This window comes from Wolffia australiana, chromosome 19, assembly GCF_029677425.1.
Source record: "Wolffia australiana isolate 7733 chromosome 19, ASM2967742v1".
In the NCBI taxonomy this organism is placed as follows: Eukaryota; Viridiplantae; Streptophyta; class Magnoliopsida; order Alismatales; family Araceae; genus Wolffia; species Wolffia australiana.
In genome coordinates, this window is record NC_135853.1 from 5,849,480 (window position 1) to 5,872,857 (window position 23,378).

The window sequence follows — 23,378 nt, forward strand, 5'->3', positions numbered from 1 at the left end:
ATCATCCACATAGACAGCAAGAATGGAGACACCACCGGACGAATGCGGAAAAACAGGGTGGCATCCCCATTACTCTGGGTGTATCCTCAGCCTTCATGACAGAGGCGGCGACCGAACCACATCCGTGGGGACTGTTTCAGTCCATAGATAGACTTACGCAGTCGACAGACGGTGCCGGCGGGCGAGAGGATAGCCCGGAGGCTGCTGCATGTAGACCTCCTCAGTCAGATCCCGTGCAGGAAGGCGTTCTTCACATCGAACTGTCGAATTACCCACGAAGTGAGCCGCCAATGCCAAGAGAAGACGTATAGTCTCCATCTTCGCCACCGGAGAAAAGGTCTCGAAGTAGTCGACGCCATAAGCTTGGGTGAAACCCCGAGCCACAAGTCGAGATTTGTGACGCTCGAGTGTCCCATCTGCATGGTGCTTCTTAGCGTGGACCCACTTGCACCCCACCGCCTTCTTTCCAGGAGGAAGAGGGCGATATCCCAGGCGATTCTTGAGCAAGGACTGCATCTCCTCGCCCATCGCGCTTTCCAATGAGGAGCGATAGCGTCGGTGATGCGGCGAGGGATGGGATCCGATTCGAGGCGGGAAAGAAACAGCCGGTAGGGGGTACTCAGCCGTGCGAGAGATACATAATGAGACATGGGATAAAGGGGAGTGCGGGTGCACTTGCGAACCCCTTTGCGAAGGGCGATGGGCCAGCCAAGATGATCATCGTTGCCATCGGAGGAAGGAGGTCCATCGCCGGAAGAAGAGGGAGCGGAAGCATGAGTAGGAGGAAAATCAGGAGAACAGTCATGAAAAGAATCCTCGTCGGGAGTCGGCAATGACTCGCCGAGAGGAGAGGAAGTGTCAACCATCGGAGAGGAAGAGGCCTCAGGAGGAGACCAAGAGGGAGCGACATCGAAGTCGGGAATAGGAGGTGCTGGAAGAACCTCAAGAGATGACGAAGAGGGGACTGGAGGGTCAAAGGAAGATAGATCATGAGACGATGACACGGTCGGAGCAGTGGGCTCATGGACGGAACCGGTTCCAAGTGGGGCACCGAAGGATCCTCATCCAACGGAAGGCGGGGTGAGGAAGAATAATCTCCAAAGTAGGGCTCGTACTCGGCAAAGGTAACATTCGCCGAAACGAAGAACCGCCTGGAAGGCGGATGATAGCACCGGTACCCTTTTTGGAGAGTCGAGTACCCCACAAACACACACCGTAGAGCTTTAGCATCCAGCTTCGTCAAGGTCGGTGAAGTATCGTGGACGTACGCCGTGCATCCGAATACCCGTGGAAGAAGGCCGGTCTTCAATGGAACCCCGGGAACGCCGCACGAGACGGTCAAGAGGCGTAGCAAAGTCGAGGATTGGGATGGGAGGCGATTGATGAGAGGGGTGCTCGTCAAAATCACCTCACCCCAATATGTCCACGGAACCGTATAATTCTCCAAGAGTGTCCGAGCGGTCGAGGTCACATAGCCGATCCGCCTTTCTGCCATACCGTTCTGCTCCGGTGTAGCAACACATGAGGACTCGTGCAAGATCCTCTTTCCGCAAAGAACGCGCCGAGGTCGGCATTGAAGAAGTCACGGGCATTGTCCGACCGGCGCTGAATGCCACGCCAAACTGGGTCTGGATCATGGCACAAAAATGTCGGACAGACCACGACACATCGGACTTGGCCCGAAGTAGATACGCCCACGCACCGGGTGGCCTCGTCAACAAAAATCAGAAAGTACCGATGACCCTGCAGGCTCGGTTTGGGGCGGTCCCCAGACATCGCTGTGAATGCGGAGGAGTGGCGTCGGTATGAGACTGAGATGAGGAAAAGATGACCGGCGGTGTTTAGCCAACTGACAAGCCTCACACACAATAGTCTTGGTCCAAACCCACAAACAAAGTCGGAAACAAGCGCTTTAAAATAGCAAATGACGGATGCCCGAGGCGCTGATGCGTCAGATGTAGTCACCCCTCCGCTGCTCATCGGCCGGCGAAGATTGGGCTGCACCGGAAGCACCGCGAGGTCCCCATCGCCCAGCAGCAGCAACCCGTGCTCGCGTCTAATCGGTGTAGTTCTCCCACCTTGTTAGACAGAGACATTCCGTCAGGTGTCGGTGAAAAGAACAAGACACGAGTCAACAAGACGCTGAGGGGACATCAAAATGGCTCGCAGCAACGGAACATGCAGAACCCCTTGAACCACTCCCGGACCATCGATGTAGACTGCCCCAATACCCGCCACGGAAGACGTCCACCACCCGCGGTAAGAACAGTGCGGCCCCCACCATGTCGCCAGACGAGACAAACCGGTGGTTGAAGGGGTCATATGTTCCGTTGCCCCCGAGTCAATTACCCAAGTCGTCTCCGCAACCAGGGGAGCCGTAAAGGCGGTATGACCACAGTACCACTCCGTAGTGGGTAGGGTAGAGCACGCACCAAAGAAAGACGAGGAGGGCACCGAGGTGGATGTCTGAAGAGCAGAGAGCTGGGACGTGAGCCGAGCAAGCTCGGCCTGCACACGGTCAAACTGTTCTGCCGTAACATGCTGAGAAGCGCCGGAAGTAGACTGAGCAAGCAAAGCCGACTCTTTCTTCTTCTTCTTCTTCTGTTCAGCGAAGTACTTCTTCCGACAGCGGGATTCCACATGACCAATCTTGCTGCAGTAGGAACAGACCGGGCAGCGCCTTCTGGGTCGATGCAGGGATGGAGGAGGGCCGAGAGAGGAGGGCCGTCGAGTCCCGTGGATCCTCGGAAGCTTGACGGCCAAACTTCAGGATATGACTCTCCTCTTCTTGAAGCTCTTTCACCAGCTCGGAAATGGTGGGCAGACCCTCCGTGCGGTACATGGCAGCGCGTCGGATGTGCTCATATTCTCGATTCAGCCCCCTGATGAAGCCCAGCAAGCGAAGACGTAGCGTATGTTGATACATTAGGCTGGAGGTGTCCGGAGGAGGTAGTGATCAACCTCATCCCAGATGCGTTTGTGGGCCAGGGCATACTCCATAATGGACATGGATCCTGGCGGAGGGAATATGCCTGGTCCACTAAGTCAAGGAGACGCCAATTGTCCCCATCTTTGCCGCAAAGAGGTTTGCTTGATCCCAAAACCCTTGACCGTGGCCTGGTGAGGAAATGTGTCCGCAAACTCGGAGTAAGGTGTGAAGGCGAAGCCAATTTAAGATAAAGTGCTCCTCCGCATCCCAGGCAGCAGAGTGAGGGTGGGAGGGCGAAAGAGCTGGAGCCGTGCAATGCTTGAGGAGTTGTCGAGGTCTCAGCGTAGACTCGACGAAGCGGCTCCGTTTCGGAAGATTGGGCCCGGAAAGACGCCCCGCGTCGGGTGGATGCGGTAGGGGATTAACCACTTTATGGGAAAGCGGTTTTTCGAGGAAGTCGGCGTCAGAGAATTCGTCGGCGTGGCGGTGGCAGCAGACTTGTCATCAGCCATGGCTTGGACAGACGGCCGGCCGACACAGCAGACGGCTCATCGGGCGTCGACGACACCAGATCTTCAGCAGAGCCGTGCAATGCTCGGGATGTCGCGGTTCCACCTGCGCGGTCAGGTGGCGGGGTCGAGGGCAGCGGCCTCGAGGTCGGGCGGAGCTCTAAACGAAATCGGAGAAGCCGCGCCACGAAATCTAGGCGAAATCGCGAAGCGAGTGTTAGTGCATGCGCTACGCGGCGCGGCGCGGCCGGCGGGCTGCTAGCTGGGCAAGCGGCCTGCGGGCGTAATGCAGCAGATGGGTGCACGATAGGTCGGACGGCTGGCGCGCGGACTGCTGGCTGCGGGCGCGGGCGGTTGCGCGGACAGCTGCTCGCGGGCGGGCGGCATCGCGAATGGCTGGCCGCGCGAACTGCTGTCTGCGGGCGGGCGGCTGGGCGGACGGCTGCTGTGGCGGGCGTCGCGCGCGGACTGTTGCTGCGGGCGGGCGGCTGCGCGGAAGTTGCGCGCGGACTGCTGTCTGCGCGGGCGGCGCGTGGACTGTTGCCTGCGGGCGACGCGCGCCGGAAGCTGCGCGCGCACGGACTGCTGTCTGCGGGCGGCGGTCTGTGTGCGGCTAGGGCTGCACACAGGCTGGATGGCGAACACGACTAGAGTCGTGTACCCGGAGGATGATGTCAAGTCCTCCACTAGGATCAAGAGCTTGAGCTCTGATACCATGTAAACCCTAGAGGGTCTGGGGGAGAAGAGAGGTTGAAGGAGAATAGAATGTAATGACATAATGAATGAGAGTTACAAGAGGGGTATATATACCCTTAAGAGATAGAATAGAGAATAGGGAATAGGGCTAATGGGCTTATAGAACAGGGCCCATTAGCCCATAGAGGACATGTCTCACTAACAGTTTGTTTTCGTCTGGGACAAATTTCGGGACAAAAATTTGTCCCGAGAGGACTGGACGGGATGAAAAACCGTCCGGAGATTATTGGACGGGACATTTTTTTGTCGTCGGACGAAAAACCATCCCGTCCTTCGTCCCACAGCTAACATCGGACGCAGGATGGGATGAAATTCGTCCCGTCCCACAGCTAACATCAGATGCGGGAAAACCACGTCGGGACGATCCAGATCTATAAGTGTAATGGACGTATAGTTCCGGATCGTCCCGGACGTGGACTATGGACGGAGCGGGACGAATTTCATCCCGTCCGAAGTCCAGAGTAAGTTCAGGGACGAAGGACGGGACGGTTTTCGTCACGTCCAGTCCTCCCGGGACGAATTTTCGTCCCGGACAAAAAAATCCATTTTGTATTTTTTATTATATTAATAGAGATTTTTTCAAGTTTTTTAGGGAATTACTGAGGAGATAGAACGCAACGGGGCATATGTACAATTATTTCTGAGTGGGGTCCATTTGCACGCACGTAAGAATACAGGGACTTTGATGCAAATTGTCATCGCGAGGCCTCGTGGCAACATCTCAACCATCGGATGTGAATCTGGCGATTTTCCCGCATAAAACCGTTCCATCTGGTAGTTCTCGGGATGAATTTTTGTCCCAAAATTCGTCCATATCCTCGGACAGGACGATTTTTTTGTCCCAGGACGAAAAAAATCTTCCAATCCGTGTCCCTGCACTATAAATGGACGGTGCGAGCTGACATCCGTATGGGCATGCAACAGATCTATGAAAGAGCACCAAAAACTAACTGACCAAGTCATTCTTGACATGGGGGTTGAAAAGTTGGAGCCCAAAGGCTGAGCAAGTACGCAGTTTGCAACTTGGTTCAATTTCCAAGATTTGTTCCCTTTTTAGATAAGTAATATCCTGAACGAAAGACTTTATAAGATGAATAGCTAAGACTCCAACCTGGTTTTTTGCCATTAAAAAAAAAAGAGAGACTCACAACCTGAGTGCTCATGTTACAGGTCAAGACACAAAAAATGAACACATTATTAAATCTTACGAATTCCTTAAGTTTCTCAAATTTTAATGTATTATATTTCTTAGAATGACATCCTGACAGATGTTGGACTGTGCCTCACCTTGGGATATGATAGCAGGGGCCTTTGTCCAAGGGCTAGCAGTTAACTAACGGTTTAAGACGCGTATTTGGTGATGGGCGACATAAATTTCAGGAAAAATGGCACTGCTGTTTCAAGGTAATATAATGAGTTGATCATGATCCATAACTATTTTAGAATGTTTGAGAATATTAGATGAACGCATTTTCACCCGTCCAATTTAACATATTTATTGCTGTTGGCAATGTCCTTTAAAGGCTATTGAAATATGTGGCTGATGGCGGGCTGTGATGGTAAACATGAGTCTGCTTGGCGACATGTTTTTTTTTGAAAACATATGAGGCGGTCACCCGAACAAATCAGTAACCACCTACTTCACGTGCACTGTGGTGCTCATTGAGGTCAAATGCTTTCCAGCAAACATCGATAGATGCAATGTCTTGCATTAAATGCAATAGAACATTTGTTGGTCTCCTCTGATCTTGCATAAACTCTACATTTTCTATTTAACCCCACCATTGCAGATGGAAGCACACATTTGCTCTAATACCATATTGATACACGCAGAACTGTATCAATCTGACGCTTCCACGATGAAGTACAAAACAGAAAGAGAGACAAAAATTGGATGAAGATTGGGAAAATGGTAGAAATGATTAGAGGAATAAGGGATAGAACCGTCACCCCAACAACAAAGTCAGAAGATGAATTGTTTGTCCCTGCCATCTCGAATCTGATATATATCTTGCCCAACTTTTCCCCCTCTTTCTCGAATTTGTCACGTGCCCTTTAGTTTGCACGTGCTTCACGTGCCTCATCGCCTTCTTCTGTCCCCAACAAGTCCTCAAGTGTTGGTTATCATTCTGTAGTCCAAACCACCCCCCAGATGAGAGAATAAAATCAACAGCCGACTAAAACAGTACAACATTATGCTACCAATATTCAAAATAAAGTGGTCCATCTTCATGTGTCATTAAACCAATTAACGTGTCATGAAACTAATTAATCATTGACAGAAACATGAACCCACCAGTCCCAGCAACACGTGCAAGATGAGCACCGAAATGGAAGAGTTATTCGGAACGAATCTCGAAATAAATACGACCAAAACCCACTTTCAGGGACAAGGGTTTGTAGATACCCAAGTAAAATGCACCTTTCTTTGAGTCTTCTCACTTCACAGCAAAATTCATGGCTTTTAAATGATAATGCAATATCTAGTTTTGAAATAAGGAAAAATACACGATTAAAGAACTATAGAATCATATAAATATAGAAGTCTCTTTTAATTCCTGAAATTTCATGGCTCTATAGCTTATGAAACCAAATTGAATGACAGAGCCCTCATGCTAGGTCTTTGAAACTGATCATAAAAAAAGAAGCGCCTTACCATCCCCACTTTGTTCTCAAAACAGATTGAATTGACTGACGTCCCGCCTAATCCAAAATAGAGGAAAGTTGCATTTCTGCTTCGGCAAGTGGTTGTCCCGCATACAATCGAAGCTGCCCTTTCCGTACAACGATTACTTGTAATCCATCTGACTTTACAGCATCATGTAATTCCTGTCACAAACCCATTTTCATTTAGCTATTGCTAAAGGATTCACTCCATAAGCTATTTAATTGCACAAGGGTACAGGCCAGCTGTTACAAGGAGATTTTGTGATATACAAACAATTAGTTTATTCCATAATGAAAAAGGCAGCGAGATGCTGATACAAATTCAACCAGGGCTTGATCAGTACTAGAATCCAAAATGACAGCAAATGGTACAAATGTCACTTGAACAGATGAAGAAAAATGATAAAAAGATAGATGGATGATATGTTCTTCACAATAATGTATCATCGGCATTCAAAAAGAAGGAACTGAACAGGGCGCACGTGCGAATGTTTCCTCATGTGAATCAGTTTAAAAGGTATCAACCCGCTCTGGGAGGGAATGGGCATCCTCTTGGAAGTCTTACTGGCAATCGGGAAGAAGCGGTGGAGCGCCGGAGGCCAGAGCAGCAGAGGATCGATCCACCACCAGAGGGGAACTCGTCCATCAGGAGTGGCCCATTTCTATCTTTTTTTTTCATCTCTCTCTCTCTCAACACAGATTCATCAGAGCATTCTTGGACATTTTTTGATTTGTTGGCAATTGAGCTCAATCGTGCTATTCCAGGTTAATTCCTTTTGTGATACAAGCTGGATGTATCAACTGGTACGAGCAGAAGGTCCTGCCCTAGAGACTATGGAAGAAACAGAAAATAGTGGAAAGGCTGAGGGGTTCGATCATCCAGACACAGAAAAATTTTTATCCAGTATTCTTCAACAATTGAAGGCTATTAATCTACAATTTGAAGGTAACATTCCAACTACTTCACTGGATCAAGGTCATTGATACAATCTTCGTATCAAAGACGTATCAATTCCAATGTACTATCAATATCCATGTTGGAATGGAGATCTCAACACTGCAATTGGAAAGTGTTAGTAAGATACTAATCCTCATGGGCTAATGAGTCCTATTCTATAAGCCCATTAGCCCTCTTATCATCCCCTCTCTCTCCTAGGGTATACATATACCCACACATGTACTCTCTTGGGGTCATGTCATTATCTTCCTTCTTCCTCACTTGACAGAAAGAACTAGAGATTTGGCTGGAGACGATCTCGACAGCTCCCTCCTAGTGAGCTCCTAGATCTTGGCAGTCCTCCTAGATCATAAGCTGGACTCCCTCCCTCCAAGGCGTACAACGAGGTAGCGCGATTGACCTCGAATTTGTTCCCTCCGCTGATCAAGCTGCTGATGTCCTCACCAAGGGACTCTCTCGACCTCTTCTTCAACGTGCAGTGTCCAAGCTCGGCATGGATGACATCCATACTTCGCTTGCGGGGGGGTGTTAGTGAGATACTAATCCTCATGGGCTAATGGGTCCTATTCTATAAGCCCATTAGCCCTCTTATCATCCCCTCTCTCTCCTAGGGTATACATATACCCACACATGTACTCTCTTGGGGTCATGTCATTATCTTCCTTCTTCCTCACTTGACAGAAAGAACTAGAGATTTGGCTGGAGACGATCTCGACAGCTCCCTCCTAGTGAGCTCCTAGATCTTGGCAGTCCTCCTAGATCATAAGCTGGACTCCCTCCCTCCAAGGCGTACAACGAGGTAGCGCGATTGCAGCTCCTCCCCACTATGCTCGACTGAAACGAGACTTCTTGCTCAAGAAAAATGTAGTCGTCCATACCTGGGTGTTTCCCCTTTATTTTTAGGTCCCCTCGGTGTGTCACTTATTCTGGTCAACTGTCCATTGACCAGATCTGAGCTTTCTTCTTTTGTATGTCTTGGAATAGCGTCTATCAATCATCAGCATGATCAGACATTGCATTTTCGAAATTTCAGAAATTTGGTTGAATTGTGTTGAAAGAATTTTGCAATTGCAAAGCTTATCAGATTCTGAGAAGATTTATATTGTGTAATTACACATAAAAGGTTCAGCGTCAGATTGGTTTAAATACACATATGAGCACATTGGATTTGGATAGAATTCACACGGCAATTTTATCAAAGGTTTGGATTTTCCGCTAAATCAATTTATCAACAGCTATTCAACTTGGGTCGAACAGGATCTGTCAGTGAGTTTCGTTATAAAAATGAACAGCTCACTACTTGTTTGCCTCCTATATCCACGGGTATATGAGGCAAACAAGTAAATGTGGGATATTTGGCCAAGGTATACCTTCACATCATTCCGGGAATTCACTCAATGATGACAGATACATGCAAAAACGAGAAATGTCAAGCCTAGATCAAGGCCCCACTGAGGCATTTACAGAAACCATTTCTTGTGAAAATTTGACATTTTCTATATTCGAAATGTGATACGAACCTGGTTGGTTCGTATCGGGAGAGACGAGAAGGGAGAGAGAGGGCGCCGGGATGGTCGTCGGCGTGCCGCGATTGACTACGGCAGGTGGGGGGGTAGGCGGAGTGGACGTCGCCTACATGAGGGGTCCGGAGGAGTGGACGTCGCCAGAGGGAGCCAGACTCATTCTTGAGAATACTTCTTGGCTGCCCTCCTAAAGGGAGGGCTGCTCTATTTAAAGGGATTACAAAAGGTCCAAAGGACCTAAATGCCCCTATTGGCTTAATTGATGAAATAGACTTAGATACGTCGGGGTCGTATCAAAATGACAGGTAAAAGAATAGCTAAGTATCAGGCACCACATACAACAAGGAGGATTTGAGTAGTGAAGATATTACTAGAATAGAAATTCTGGAAGATCATACCCAAGCTGGAAACACGCATCAACAGTTAAAGAAAAGTCAAAGCTGTGTAGATTGATAAGTTAGACACTTCGCAGTTGTTACACTCGGATGTTCCTCAAAAGGAAGACCAAGGAGAATATTTTGAAGTAGCATTTCCATTGTTCTTACTGGTTTTTCATACAACTACATCCAAGATTTCTAGATCTTTAGAGTCTTGCACCAGTAACCCAACCTCATTAAGCTCTGTGGTATGGGATTCAAACCAACACTATTCTCTGCATTATTCTAGCACCTGACCACCTGAGATATACTTCACTGCGACTTAACATCAACATTATTTGAGGTTTCTGACAGCTAAAAAGTTATGACGCAAATCGAGCAATGGAAATTGGGTTTCCATGTCAATTTTTCAATGAAGCTAACAAGGCATTACATCAAGAGTCAAAAAAGATGTCTGTTGTTACAGAACCAAGAATTCAAGCCCATTGTTGCACGCCATTTTTTAAAAACATAAAGAATACAAAGGCAATATAGTTCAAGACACTTATATTTACTTTCACATATGTCTTCCTTTTCAGTTGGTGACAATTTCAATGAATGGGGTTCATATCCAGCAACTGAATGGGGCTACCCAAATGGTATTCTCAGTTATCTTGGTAGCATGATGATATGGATCTCCCTAAAATCGTCCCAAAGATCCCAGAAGTTCGTAACAATTGATCAAGGTATAATGTCTTCCAAGAGAATAGAAGAAGAAGATGTAGAAAATCAAGAAGAACACAGAGAATCACCAGAAGAAAGAACGATGAAGGAGAGGCTTCGGCGCATCGGCTTCCCTCCCGTTCCTGGTGGAGTATCTCCCGCCAGACCTCACTTCGAGAAAAATAACCTCCTCCTCCCTTCAGCTTGGAGAGCTTTATTTATATGGATGTTTTTCCCGCCCAAACTCCAGTAGGTTGTTATGCCTTTACTGGACGTTTCTTGTAAAAACGTGAGAGGTCCGTAACATTACTCCCCTCCTCGAGAACCCAATTGTCCTCAATTGGAAAGTTTGGAAATTGCTTTTGAATAACATGTAAATCTTCCCATGTAGCATCATGATGTGGTAGATTCTTCCACTTGATTAGGAGTTGCATGCTGTCACGGTTGAAACGGAAGGATTTCACTGATTCTGGGTATACCTGCCATTCCCATTCATCAGTCAGATTAGTTGGAATTGAAGAAGAAACGATATTATTGCCAATGGCCTTGCGGAGATGTCAAACGCGAAACATAGGATGAATAGTAGTCGTAGATGGTAGATCCAGTTTGTAAGCGACAGGACCTATCTTTGCAATAATAGAAAAAGGGCCAAAAAATTTCGGAGCTAATTTTTCGGTATTCTTTTGGCAAGTGTTTTCATGCGATAAGGACGTATTTTGATGTAGACTTTGTCACCAATTTGATACTCGACATTACGTCGATGTTTGTCTGCATTTTCCTTCATGATAGCTTGGGATTTGCATAAATGTGCCTTGATTCTGTGGAGGATAATGTTGCGTTCTGATAATAATTTGTCCCGGGAATCGTTTGGTGAAGGTTCAGTGCCATATCTGAGCAATGTAGGTGGATCTCTGCCATACACCACATTGAAAGGTGTTGTCTTGATAGATGAATGAAATGAAGAATTATAACTGCACTCGGCCCAGGGTAGCCATTTTGACCATTGTTTTGGGCATTCAGAAGAAAAACAATGGAGATAATCAAGTTTGGCCATCCCGCTCCGCACGCTCTACACCGCCTACTACTACATCACAATCTGGGCGTGTATGATGTGCATCCACGCTCCAACTTGCGGGGGAGTGTTAGGAAATAGGTGGTGTGGTCTATAAGGCCCACTAGACCCTTAGCCCACTAAGGGTTCCCTCTCTTAATCCCACATGGATAAATCTCTAATACTCTCTCAGCCCTATATAAGGGCATGTATCCCTTCCTTTCTAAGCAACCACGTTCTATCCATTTTATCTTCTTCAACAGTCCTCAACTGGAAAATTTGGAAACCGTCTTTCGATAACTTGTAAATCTTCCCATGTAGCTTCAGGATGTGGGAGATTCTTCCACTTCATTAAGGGTAGCATGCCATCACAGTTGAATTGGTTGGATTTGACCAATTCCGGATATACCTGCCATTCCCAATCATCAGTCAGATTATTAGTACAGAGAAGAGATTTGATACATGAAAAACTGGATGGATGGTGGCAGTAGATGGTTAATCAAGTTTGTAAGCCACGAGGCCTAGCTTCTTGATTATAGTGACAGCGCCAAAGAACTTTGGAGCCAATTTTTCAGAATTCCTTTTAGCTAGTGATTTCATGAGTTAAGGACAAATCTTGAGGTTAACTCGGCCCCAGTACGATATTCATCTCTGCAATGTTTGTCAGCATTTTTCTTCATGATTGATTGGGACTTGCATAATTGTGTCTTTATTCTGTCGAGGATGATATCTCTTTCTGATAATAAACAATCGAGAGGGTCGTTTGGCGATGGTTCTGTCCCATATCTGATTATTTGGTGGATATCTGCCATAGACCACATCGAATGGTGTTGTTGTGATACATGAGTGATATGAGGTATTATAGCTATACTCTGGCCAAGGTAGCCATTTGGACAGATGTCTTGGACATTCAGAGGAGAAACATCGAAGATAACATTCCAAGCCCTGTTAGAGACCTCTGTTTGAGCGTCAGTTTCTGGATGATAGGAAGAGGTCAATTTTAACATTATACCATGGGATTTATGAAGTTTCTTCCAAAATGAACTTGTAAATACGCTGCCTCGGTCTGAAACAATAGATTTTGGAATGCATGCAGTCTGACAATTTCTCAGATAAAAATTTCTGCTACCGCTTGAGCTGAAAAGGGGTGTTTGATACTGATAAGGTATCTTAGGTTGAAAATCTCGACCAACTTGAATAGCAATTGCCAACTATCAATGAGTAATTCCAAATTGTCGCATAGGAGAGATGAGAGCGAGAACAAGAATCAGGTAGAATGTGGAGAAGAGAGTGATGGTGAAGAAGGATAATGAAGATTGGGAACTAGCTGCGAACAATTAAAAAGAATAATGTTTCCTTCTTGTCCATTGGCTGGTCTTTTTTATAGTCAAGTTGCACGTGCGACTTGAGTCAACGTTGTCTCTTGGTGTCGCAACGCTGGTACGCTCTTGAAAAGAACGTATCAATACTCCCTCCTTGGGCTCTTAACTTGCCCTCAAGTTTACATGATGGAAAACATTAGCACAGTTTGGACATTAATTCCCACGTATCTTCTGCTTCAGTCATGTTCTTCTATCGAATCATCAAGTCTGGACCCGCTGAAGTAGATCTTGTTTTCAGTGCTGCTTCCGGGTAAACCAGCCATTCCCAATCATTTGTAAGAGATGATGGAAGACGTTGAATGTTAGAAAAAATTCCCAATTTTTTCTTGAGGAATGATGCATGAAAGACGGGTTGAATATTTGCATCACTGGGGAGCTCAAATCTGTATGCCACCTTTTTAAAGAATTCTATGGCGTCCAAAGTACTTTGGACTAAGTTTTTCAAAAGGTCATCTCACCAAGAACTTCATGGGATAAGGTCTGATCTTGAGTAATATCATCTCTCCTTCCTCAAACTGTTCATCATGTCCATGTTTATCAACTTGTGCTTTCATTAGACATTGACCTTTACTTAAGTGCAGCTTGAGGGTGTGTATCGTAGCTCAAGTGCAGCTTTACTTGTGCTTTCATTCGGAGGAGATCCATATCTAAGTAATGTTGGTGGTTGGCATCCATATAAAGCATGAAAGGGAGACATCTTTATCCCAGAATGATGAGAAGTATTATAGTCGTGATCCCCTCCGCCGTGCAAGCACGATCCCGACATCCCCTCCCCCCGTATGGCGCTCCCCTATGCAGTCCAAGCCAACCACCCGCCAACCACACCCCCGTCCCCCCACCTGCGCATGTGGTGTTCCCTCTGCAGTGCGAGCCCGTCCCCAGACACCCCCCCCCCCCGTCCTCCGCCGTTTCTCAGCAATTACAGCCTACTTACTCTAAAAGTACTTGGGAAGGGGCAGCTTCATGAAATTAAATCTGATCCTGACTTAAACATTAATCCAACACTTGCGTCCAAGAGCTGATAACAGAAAGCATCAATTTCGTGACATCTATCAAGCATGTGATCCCGCAAAAGCTACGGTATTCAATCTTACACTATTACCTTTCATTGAAAATTAACGACAGAGATATTCTGCTGTTTTTCAAATGTCCCTCCAATTGCCACCCAAAAGATCCCAGGACCATCGAATACATTTGCTCCCTAATGCCAAACCCATTAATCTCAGACCATATAGATATTCATATTCCCATAAAAGTGAGCTGAAAAATGCAGTTCAAGAGTTGTTGACCACCCAGATTATTCATCTTCCCACAAGCCCTTTCTTTAGGCCGGCTTTATTGGTGAAAAAGACGGATGGAACTTTGAGGATGTGCCTCAAATACCGAGCTCTAAACCGTCCAACCATTCGCAATAGATACCCAATCCCGCATCGTGAATGAGCTTTTGAAGAATTGCATGGGTCTATTATCTTTACAAAGCTAGATCTGAAATCAGGGTATTACCAAATCAGGATGTAGGAAGGGGACATTAATAAGACAGTTTTCAAAACTCATCATGGGCACTTTGAATTCCTCGTAATGCCCTTCGGGTTGACCAATGCACCTGCAACCTTTCAGGCCATTATGAACTCCATTTTTGGTCCCTACCTTCGAAAATCTGTACTGGTCTTCTTCGATGGTATATTAGTACATAGCAGTTCACGAGAAGAACATTATGATCATCTCTGGATTGTATTCAAATTACATCATACGCATCAATTTCATATCAACCCTCCGAACATTGGGTATCCCCTGAAGGAGAATCAACCAATCCTGATAAAATCCAGACAATACTCAAATGGCCAACTCCTACTACTCCGAAACAGCTAAGAGGATTTCTGGGACTGACAAATTATTATAGGTGTTTTGTAACGGGATACGCTATGAAGGCTCAGCCGTTGTCGTCTTTATTAAAGAAATAATCTTTTATCTGGAATTCTGAAGCAGACACGGCCTTTGAGAATATGAAGCCATCCATGATATCCACTCCAGTCTTAAGGCTTCCAAATTTTTCTCTGCCATTTATCATTGAAACGTACGCTTCTAACTATGGAATTGGCGCTTTACTAATACAAGAATCCTATCCCATCGCTTATTATAGCAAATCAATCCCTTCCACATCTAGACACAAGTCAGCATACGAAATGGAAGCACTATTTGATTTTTCAAAAATTCTTCATCCATAGTGATCAATTTAGGCTCAAGTATCTGAATGAACAACGAGACAATGCACCTCAATATCACAAGTGGATACCCAGATTATTGGGGTTTCAGTTTCAGATCAAGTATAATGCGGGAAAAAACAATGTCGTTGCAGATTCATTGTCCAGGTCTATGATCCCTGACGACATTTCTTGCAATACTTCATATTCCACATATTGGCTGGATCGCCAAGCTTTAGAATGTGAATATCACATAATCTGGCTACTCTGCTCTCATTGAGAACATCAAGAAAGGGGAAGGTCAAAATCGCCATTATTTATTTAATATAGAAGATCACCCAACTTGGTGACCCTCCGTACACATGGACGTGGACGGGTCTAGGCCAAAAAGCATAAGCCCATCCTTCCGCCCATATCCACCACCTCATCCAGGACTAAACCGACCAAAAAACCAGTCTCTCTACATCATTTTTTGCCCTTTCCACCAATATTGCCGGCCCCTTGAAAACGACCTCGTTCCGGTGGGACCATATTGCCCAAAGCACCGCGAATCTCAGCCCCCCTCCTTGTCATTCCCCTGCTTGCACCGCGGCAGTGTGGCCCATAGCTGCGAGCTCGACGTAACCTCTGCCAGCCCCTGGCTAGCCCATAGGGCCCGAGCAAGCCGACAATGGAAGAACAGGTGCTCGCACTCCTCTTCCTCTTCCATACACACAAGGCATAGTGGGGATTCAGCCGGAAAGAACATTCGCCGTCTCACACTGGTCATTGTCTGCTTCCTGGCGAGCAACCATACAAACACCATGACCTTTAAGGGAATCTTTTGCCTCCAGATTGGGTGACATGCCCTTAAGATGATTGGGTCCTCATAGTGGTGTGGTCTCAAAATCTGGCAAACACCTCGGCTGGAGAACGGACCCGATGCCCATACCCACCCATCTGTCGTCCCCTCCATTGGCCTCCAGTTGCTCAGAGTTTGCTGAAGGCTTAAGAAATCCTCCACCCATTGACTAGATAAGATGGCCGCAAAAGTTGGACACCACACTCCATCCCAACACTCTTCCACCAAGGCATGCCGGTGACGGGCAAGGGAATAAAGACGAGGGAACATATCATGGAGTCGTCCATGCGACGACCAATTATCCGTCTAAAACCTGAAGCCGGCGCCATTCCCCAATTGGGCCCGGAAAAACTCCTTGACCACTGGCCATACCTTCCTCAGCCCTCTCCAAAAAGCCAACTCCCCTCTCACATTACGCATCAACTTCTCCCAATCCAAATTGGATCCGTATCTGTCCCTCACCACCTCCTTAATCAAATCATCCTCCGGTCCCACAATCTGTCTAACCCATTTTGTCAATAATGCCACATTTAGTGAATTTAGGTCACGCACCCCAAGTCCCCCCTGTTTCATTGGCGTGCAGATGTCATTCCATGAAACCAGCGCCATGCCACGTCCTTCCCCGCATTTACGCATCAACATCGCCATTATTTATATCAACACAACTTACTATTCTACAATAATGGATTAGTGATTCCCGCTGGTTCACCCCTTATCAATATGATACTATATGAGTTTCATTCTTTTTTGAACTATAACAAGGGATGAACACCCGAAGAATCGGTGAACCTCCCGTCAAGACCTCACAGGCCCTTTACATGCTTAACAGTCATCATCAAAACCTCCCTTCGCTTCCCGTCGCATGCAAGGACCACGCTGCCTTAAGTCCTTCTGCTACATGTATAGCTCCATCAGTAGAAGCCCTTCTTACTCTGAACACCACCTCATTTCTATGTAGCCAGATTGCCCACAACACGGCAACTGCTCGAACCCCTTCCATGTTTCTTCTTCTCACGAAATGCCGCGCCGAGTCTGATGGCGAGGGCGCCAACACATTGCCGTCAAACGCGTCACCATGATCAACCGGAGTCAACACGCCTGCTATGGACTTGACGGCAAAGTCAACTGAAGTTAACCTGCCACGGTCAACCGGAGTCAACACCAAAGTCAACACGCCGCAACCATCGACTAGCACATCTCCACCCGCGCACGTCCCTACGGGCATCATGAAACGACGCCAAAGGCAGATCCACAACTGCCCTTTGGCGTGACACGGCGCGCATCTTTACTTTGTCGTCAATTTCTCTTTCCTCTAAAGCCTATATATAGGCCATTGTTTTCAAGAAACATTAGGCAGTCATAATTTCAAGAATTGAGTTTTGTTTAACTCTTCTTGGAGGACTGCCCAGCCTCCCCTATTCCTCTTAACCCTAGCCGTCGCCGCCGCCGTTGCCGTCGCCGCCACATTGCGTCGCCGGCCTTCCACCTCTTCCCCTCACACTCTCTCTCTCTCTCTCTCTCTTTCTTCCTCCAGCCACGCAGCTGCCTGCACCCGCGGCGCGCCGACCATTTGTCCGCACTGTGCACACGGCCACCCGCACCCGCGGTGCGCCGACCGTTTGCATGCACTGCGCACGCGGCCGCACGCCGACCGCCTGCCTGAGCCGCACACGCGGCCGCCCGCCACGCTGCACGCCAGCCACCAACGTCGTTGAGGCCGTCCAACGGTTCGTCGTCGACGCCGTCCATGCTTTGAGCCGCACGCGCCGGCGCTCCACGCGCTCCGCGCGTTCTGCGCCCGCGCGCATTGCTCTGCGCGCTCCGTGCGCTCTGCACACCCTACGGGCGCTTCGCGCGCGCGGGTATTCGCCTACGCCAGACTCTGCGACCATGACATCAACTCTCTACCAGGGCCGTTCAACGCCCGGAACACCTAGATTCCTTCGTCCGGTGGGCCACTCAACGCCCGGATTCGCCCAGCCTCGTCACAATCGAAATTTCCCACACCCTCTTCACGCACTACGGTGCCGAGGTACGCTCGAACCCTTCGGTGACGAAAGTATTCTCCGTCCAGAGTTTTCTCGAGAAGTTTCCACTGACGTCAGAATTAGATTTGGTTTGGATTTACCACTAGTTCTCTATCTTTCTCGAGTGTTTCTTCGCGACGCAAATTCGGATATTAATTTCGGTGCTTCGGCATCGTCGCGGTAAGGGAAGACAGTATTCCTGCCCTCGATAAGGGTCGGAGCTGCACCACCAGATTTTCATCGGTTTTAAAGTCTGAATCTGACCGTGTGAATTTCTGTGGACTGTTTTATCCCTCCCTACAAACCCGTCTATTACCATTTATCCGTCGTCATCCCTACAACCTCCTCAGTCGCCCTTGTCCTTAATCGTCCTGCGTTAGAGTCCCAAAAAGTCTGTTCAGATGTCACCTTCAACCTTAAAAGTAACTGACTGGCCCAAACTGTGCGAGCAAAGGAGCATTCGAAGAAAAGATGGTTGCAATCTTCTTCCCCATTCAGACACAATGCGCATTGCGACAAAGTATCTGGGTATAACTTTTTGCGGAGGACTTTCATCATTAATCTTTTCCTTGCTAGCAGCCACCCAAAAAACCGCACCTTCAATGGGACTTTTTGACACCATATGAACCATGACCTGACCAGTGCCATGTCTTCCTCTTGTCCTTCTCAAATCATCATATAAGCCTTATGAACCGAGAAGGGAACATTTGGCCATGTCCAACTATCTCGTTCTCCATCTTCCGGTCGTAGCTGAAATAGCGATTGTTGCAGGTCCATGTAATCCTGACACACGCTGGTCAGATAAGGCTCTTTGTATGATCGGATTCCACCGCCCTTCCAGCATTCACGCACGTGGGCATTCTAATCCTGGACCAATGCATACAGTCTGGGGAATACCGCACCAAGGATGCCCTGTGGTGACCATGGATCTCTCCAAAATTGGAATGTCATCCCGTCGCCTAACTTGGCCGAGAAAAAACCTTGCACTCTAGGAAACACCTGTCTCAGCCCTTGCCAGAATGGCGATGCTCCGCAATACATCTCTGATACTGATACGCAGCTGTATCGAATTGGTAAAGAAATTCTGTAAATAGGACTTACAAAAGGCCCTCACTCTAGCTCCTTGTCTTGCAAGAGCACCACGACGTCGTCTTCAAGCTTCTCTGCAACCACGAATCTCGGAAGAGCCCCGAGCCCGATGCAGCCTCCAGATCCTCCAGAATTCCCACTCAAGACAAACCCAAATCCTCTGTGTCCCTTTTTTCTGTGTCTCCCCCTTTATTTATAATGTCCCCTTTATTTCCTAACTAACTATCTTTCAATACAGGTAGTTATTTAGGCAGGTGAGTGCCCGCTGACTCACTGCCTATTGCTCCTGTCTTCTTTCTTCTTTCATAAACTCTGAACGAGATCGTATCAGATACTTGTGTGAAGAACGTAGCGGATGCATACAAAGTTACAAACATATTGATAAGAACCTGGGTGTTCTTACCCAGAAAAGATGGGGATTGAGAAGAATTCTCAGTAAGATCATTGCTAAGAACTCATACAGAGGAGAGGGCCGGAAAGATCATCAGCGGAGGAAGGTTGGCAGCCAGAAGGGCATCGCCGGATAAGGAGACTAAAGAGCCAATGATTTCCATATACTTTTTGGCTCGTCTCCTGAATGGAGGGCTGCCCTATTTATAGATAATACATGCAGCGAACAAATGATAAAAACACCCCTAGAGGATAAAATGGCAAGAATTCCCTAGACACGATGAGGATCCTATCAATACTTCCCGCTTCAATGACCAGCTTGTCCTCAAGCTGGTATTTAACAGGTACCTGTCTCATGACATGTTCTTATCAAGTGTCAGTAGACAGAGAAATATACAATTCAAGGGATTTAAAGGGACAGAGAAAACAATGTATGACAGCAAGAGAAAACCAGAACAAATCAGTTGTCTGCTATCGACAGAGGATGACAGAAATGACCTCCATTGCGATCCGGGAAGATTTTAGCAGAAAAATCAGCTCCTAAAGGAGTTTCCATCTGGGAGGCTTCACAGCATCGCCTGATAAAACTCATAGATGGAGTTTCCATCTTGAGGTCACCTAATTCTTATTTATTATGTTACGGGAAAACGAATAGGTGTTCCCTCAAAATTTTCAGCATTTTGAGGAAACGGGTAGAACTTGTTGGACAGGGATGCAGATGGACAGCGGGTAGAACTTAAAATATTGAGTTCAGCAGATATTTTAAAAGGTAAAAACAACAAAAATCCATCTGCCGTTCTGAAAGATCAGACCAGAGCTGTTTGCACCTCTGTCCAATAACACTATTTTTGGGTGGCGGTTCTACTAATGTTATTCGCTTCACACTATCTGCTTTGAAGAGGCCAGAAGATCAGCAAAAAGGTTCATTTAGAATAACATAATAAAGCATGAAAATAACATACGTAACTCTCTACGATAACTTGGAATCGTAAAAATACTAAGAAAAATATAGGCATAAGAACAGTAGATAAGCGCAAACCTTAGTGGACATAGGAATAACATCGGCACAGAAATCTTCTAGATTCTCAAAAAACGACTCCAGAAGATAGCAGAAGTTTGTGGCATCAGCGCGATCTTGGAAAACAACAGTGTAGGAAGTATTGCTTCCTTTGTCTGACTCTGACTCATGCTTCAAGGTATACAGTCCCCTGAACTGTGTACGGGCAGATCCTCTGTGCAAAAATATAGCCTGTTACACCAAGTAATAGAAAGAAATGAAATGGCAACAAACCACATCAAGCTAAGTCATCAAAAATAATATGGCTTAAGTGAAAAAAATCAAAAATCAGAAACCATGAAAAAAATCAAAAATCAGATAGCAGTCACATACCAAGACATGCGAAAGTGTCAACCACCACAAACGGTCTTCATTCGACGACGCTGAGTACTTTGCCGTATTAGTTGGGTAATTCTGCTGGGATGCATTGCCAGGGTGAACCTTCGATAGGGTAGAGAGGTTCCCATCGGTAGAGGAAGAACTTCCAGAAGACAGCACGACCTTCCTCGACGTCGATTCCACAGAAGACCCTTCATCAGGCGATTACCAACTTGTGAATGACCGCAAGATCAAAGCCAGTTCAAAAACAAGATGATTGATGAATACCCATTTCATTTTTCGGCGATTTCGGTAGCTTGTCGCCATCAATTTCCATCCGGGTTCTTCCATGAACACGGGCGAGTCTCTTCCCCGTCTCACTACTCACTATCCTTTTCTCCTCGTCGAGGCGGTTCTCATGGGCCTTGCTCACTTCAATCGCCCTTGCCTCCTTGGCCATCGCTTTGATAGTCGAGACCAGGCGCTGAAACTCTCCCGCTCCTTCCCCTACGGTGATTTGACCCTCCTTCTCCTCGCCCACGGTGTGAGGAGAATTCTTGCCGGAGCTATCACCCGAAACCCTAGAGTCGTCGAAGAACCAGGCCGCGAACGCGATAAATCCTAAGAGGAACAGTAAGCAGACGAGGAATCCACCGAAGATGTCGCCTTTCTCGACGTCGGTCCGGAGAGACGGCCTCGATTCCCCAAACCCGCCATGGCCCTCGACTTGGAGCTCCTCCTCCATTGACGGGCCGTCCCCCCCCCGCTGAGGTACACCTTCGACGCTCGCTAGCTCAGAAGCGGGAATCGTTTGAGGCGGCGATTGCCTGAGGTTTTCCAGCAGCTTGAGCCGCAAGCGGTTCGCTCGTCTGCGCCGAAGCGGAGGGGGATTTACAGGATGAGCTCTGAGGAAGGGCAGGCGCCTAGGTTGGCCCCCGCAAGAAATGGCGAGGAGTTCGCCTCCCGCCATCGACGAGGATACCGAGAGAACGGTCACCTTCGCCGCCATGGCTCCCTCCGGAGTGAACAGGATCGGAGGCCAACTCAAATGAGTGGGGGGGGGGGTACTGTACATTTAAAATTATTGAGGTTTTTCAGTGGTCATTCCCTGTGCCAAAGGTTTGACAGTCCCGGTCGGGTCCGGTTTTATGGCATGGACCTAAACTGTACTTGAAGTTCGGTCCGGTTCCGGCCCGGTCTTGTTTGGTCTCAGTCCAGTTCGGTACGGCGGGTGGCGGAGGAGCAGGAGGGGGAGGGAACTGAGGCGTTGTTCATGCGAAGCAGCGTCAATGAGGTTTGGGGCGGGTTATTGCAAGGGAGATGGGGAGGGGAATGGGTAGTACGTGGGATAGGGTCCGGTCCGGTTTTTTGGCATGGACCTCGACATGGTCGTACTGTTCTTTTGGTGCGTATTTGTGCGAATTGTTCGTTCTGTTCGGTTTTCTGAACAGAACAAAAATGAATTCGAACAAAACATCGAACAAACCAGTGTTCTGTTCTTTTGTTCGCTTTGTGCGAATTTTAGTCTAATTCTGTGCGAATGTGCGAGTTTGTACGAATGTGTGAATTTTGTTCGTTTTTGAAAAAGAAAAAGAACAGAACAAAGAAGAAGGGCCTGTGTGGTTCTTTTGTGTGAATTTTGTGTTTATTTCAAACGAATAGAATAGAACAACCAAGTCTACATGGACCTAAACCGTACCTGAAGTTCGGTCCGGTTCTAATCCGGCCTTGTTTGATCCCGGTCTGGTTCGCTACGGAGGGTATGGAGGCGGAGGGACGAATGGGGGGAGGGGGGGGGGGGGAACAGATGCATGTTCATGCGAAGCAGCGTCAATGAGGTTTTGGGGCGGGTTATTGCAAGGGCAATTGATGTAATACAAGAGCGTGCCGGGATCGATCGGCTCATATTACGTCACAAGGATAACGACAATGTATATGTGATTAATATGAAATGAATGATATTTAAGTAGGAAAACCCGTTAATGAGCAATAAGAGTACGTCCACGAATGGGGAAGGAAATCCACGTCAATCAATAAAATAGATATTGATCCGATTAGACTCCTGATGACCCTTGGGACCAACTACGACGTCTATAGAGTAAGGGGCATTTAACGGCCCAAAGGAGTTTAACGTCCAAGGATCAACGACTAATCCTATCACCGCAAGAAAATCCTACCCCTTGACAACGTGGCTATCCTAAACAAATGACGGAGATCCGACAGAGGACGAGATAGCGGAAGATGACACTGAAAGACGTAATAATACTAGAATGAACGGAGGGGGAGACGAAGAGGTACCTGATTTGACAGTAGTCCACAGCGCAGTACGGTTCAGGACAGAATGACGAGGCCGGCCCAACACGCAGGTGAGAGGTAAGCTGCGAGCAAGTGGCTGTAGGCGGCGCGCGGCGAGACACGGAAGAACGGGCACACGCAGACACCAGGTGGGAAGCACGCGCGGTACGGAGCCGTGCACGAGGCTGGGGCGCGCGGGCACGGGGCGCGTGCAAATGCCGGGAAGCGGCCACGAGCACGGGGTGCGTGATGGAGGACCATCTCGGCGACGACACGCCGGGCATTGTCAGCCACGGCGAGCAACTC

The 23,378-nt window shown here is 47.6% G+C and overlaps 1 protein-coding gene across 2 annotated transcripts; it reads right to left on the bottom strand.

Moving 5' to 3' along the window:
* Positions 1 to 6,076: 6,076 nt before the first annotated feature.
* LOC144715767 (ABC subfamily C protein) lies at positions 6,077 to 21,821 on the bottom strand. Of its 2 annotated transcripts, XM_078590744.1 has the most exons (5): positions 21,066 to 21,821; positions 20,793 to 20,989; positions 20,442 to 20,651; positions 6,851 to 7,023; positions 6,077 to 6,323 (listed from the first exon to the last, which is right to left on the bottom strand). In XM_078590744.1, the coding sequence occupies exons 1-4, from the start codon at positions 21,784 to 21,786 to the stop codon at positions 6,898 to 6,900; spliced, it is 1,254 nt and encodes a 417-aa protein (XP_078446870.1). In that variant the 5' UTR covers positions 21,787 to 21,821; the 3' UTR covers positions 6,077 to 6,323; positions 6,851 to 6,897. The 2 variants fall into 2 exon arrangements, with proteins under 2 accessions (XP_078446870.1, XP_078446869.1); XM_078590743.1 differs by lacking the exons at positions 6,077 to 6,323; positions 6,851 to 7,023 and adding an exon at positions 10,414 to 10,900.
* Positions 21,822 to 23,378: the final 1,557 nt, after the last annotated feature.

Bases quoted from the DNA above. Each gene is read 5' to 3' on its own strand.
- LOC144715767 (XM_078590743.1), bottom strand. From the start codon at position 21,786: ATGGCGGCGAAGGTGACCGTTCTCTCGGTATCCTCGTCGATGGCGGGA. The intron at 20,652-20,792 runs GTATGTGACTGC...TTGGTGTAACAG, and splicing joins TGACACTTTCGCATGTCTTG to GCTATATTTTTGCACAGAGG. The intron at 10,901-20,441 runs GTTTGCGCTTAT...TGGGAATGGCAG, and splicing joins TTATTCCTATGTCCACTAAG to GTATACCCAGAATCAGTGAA.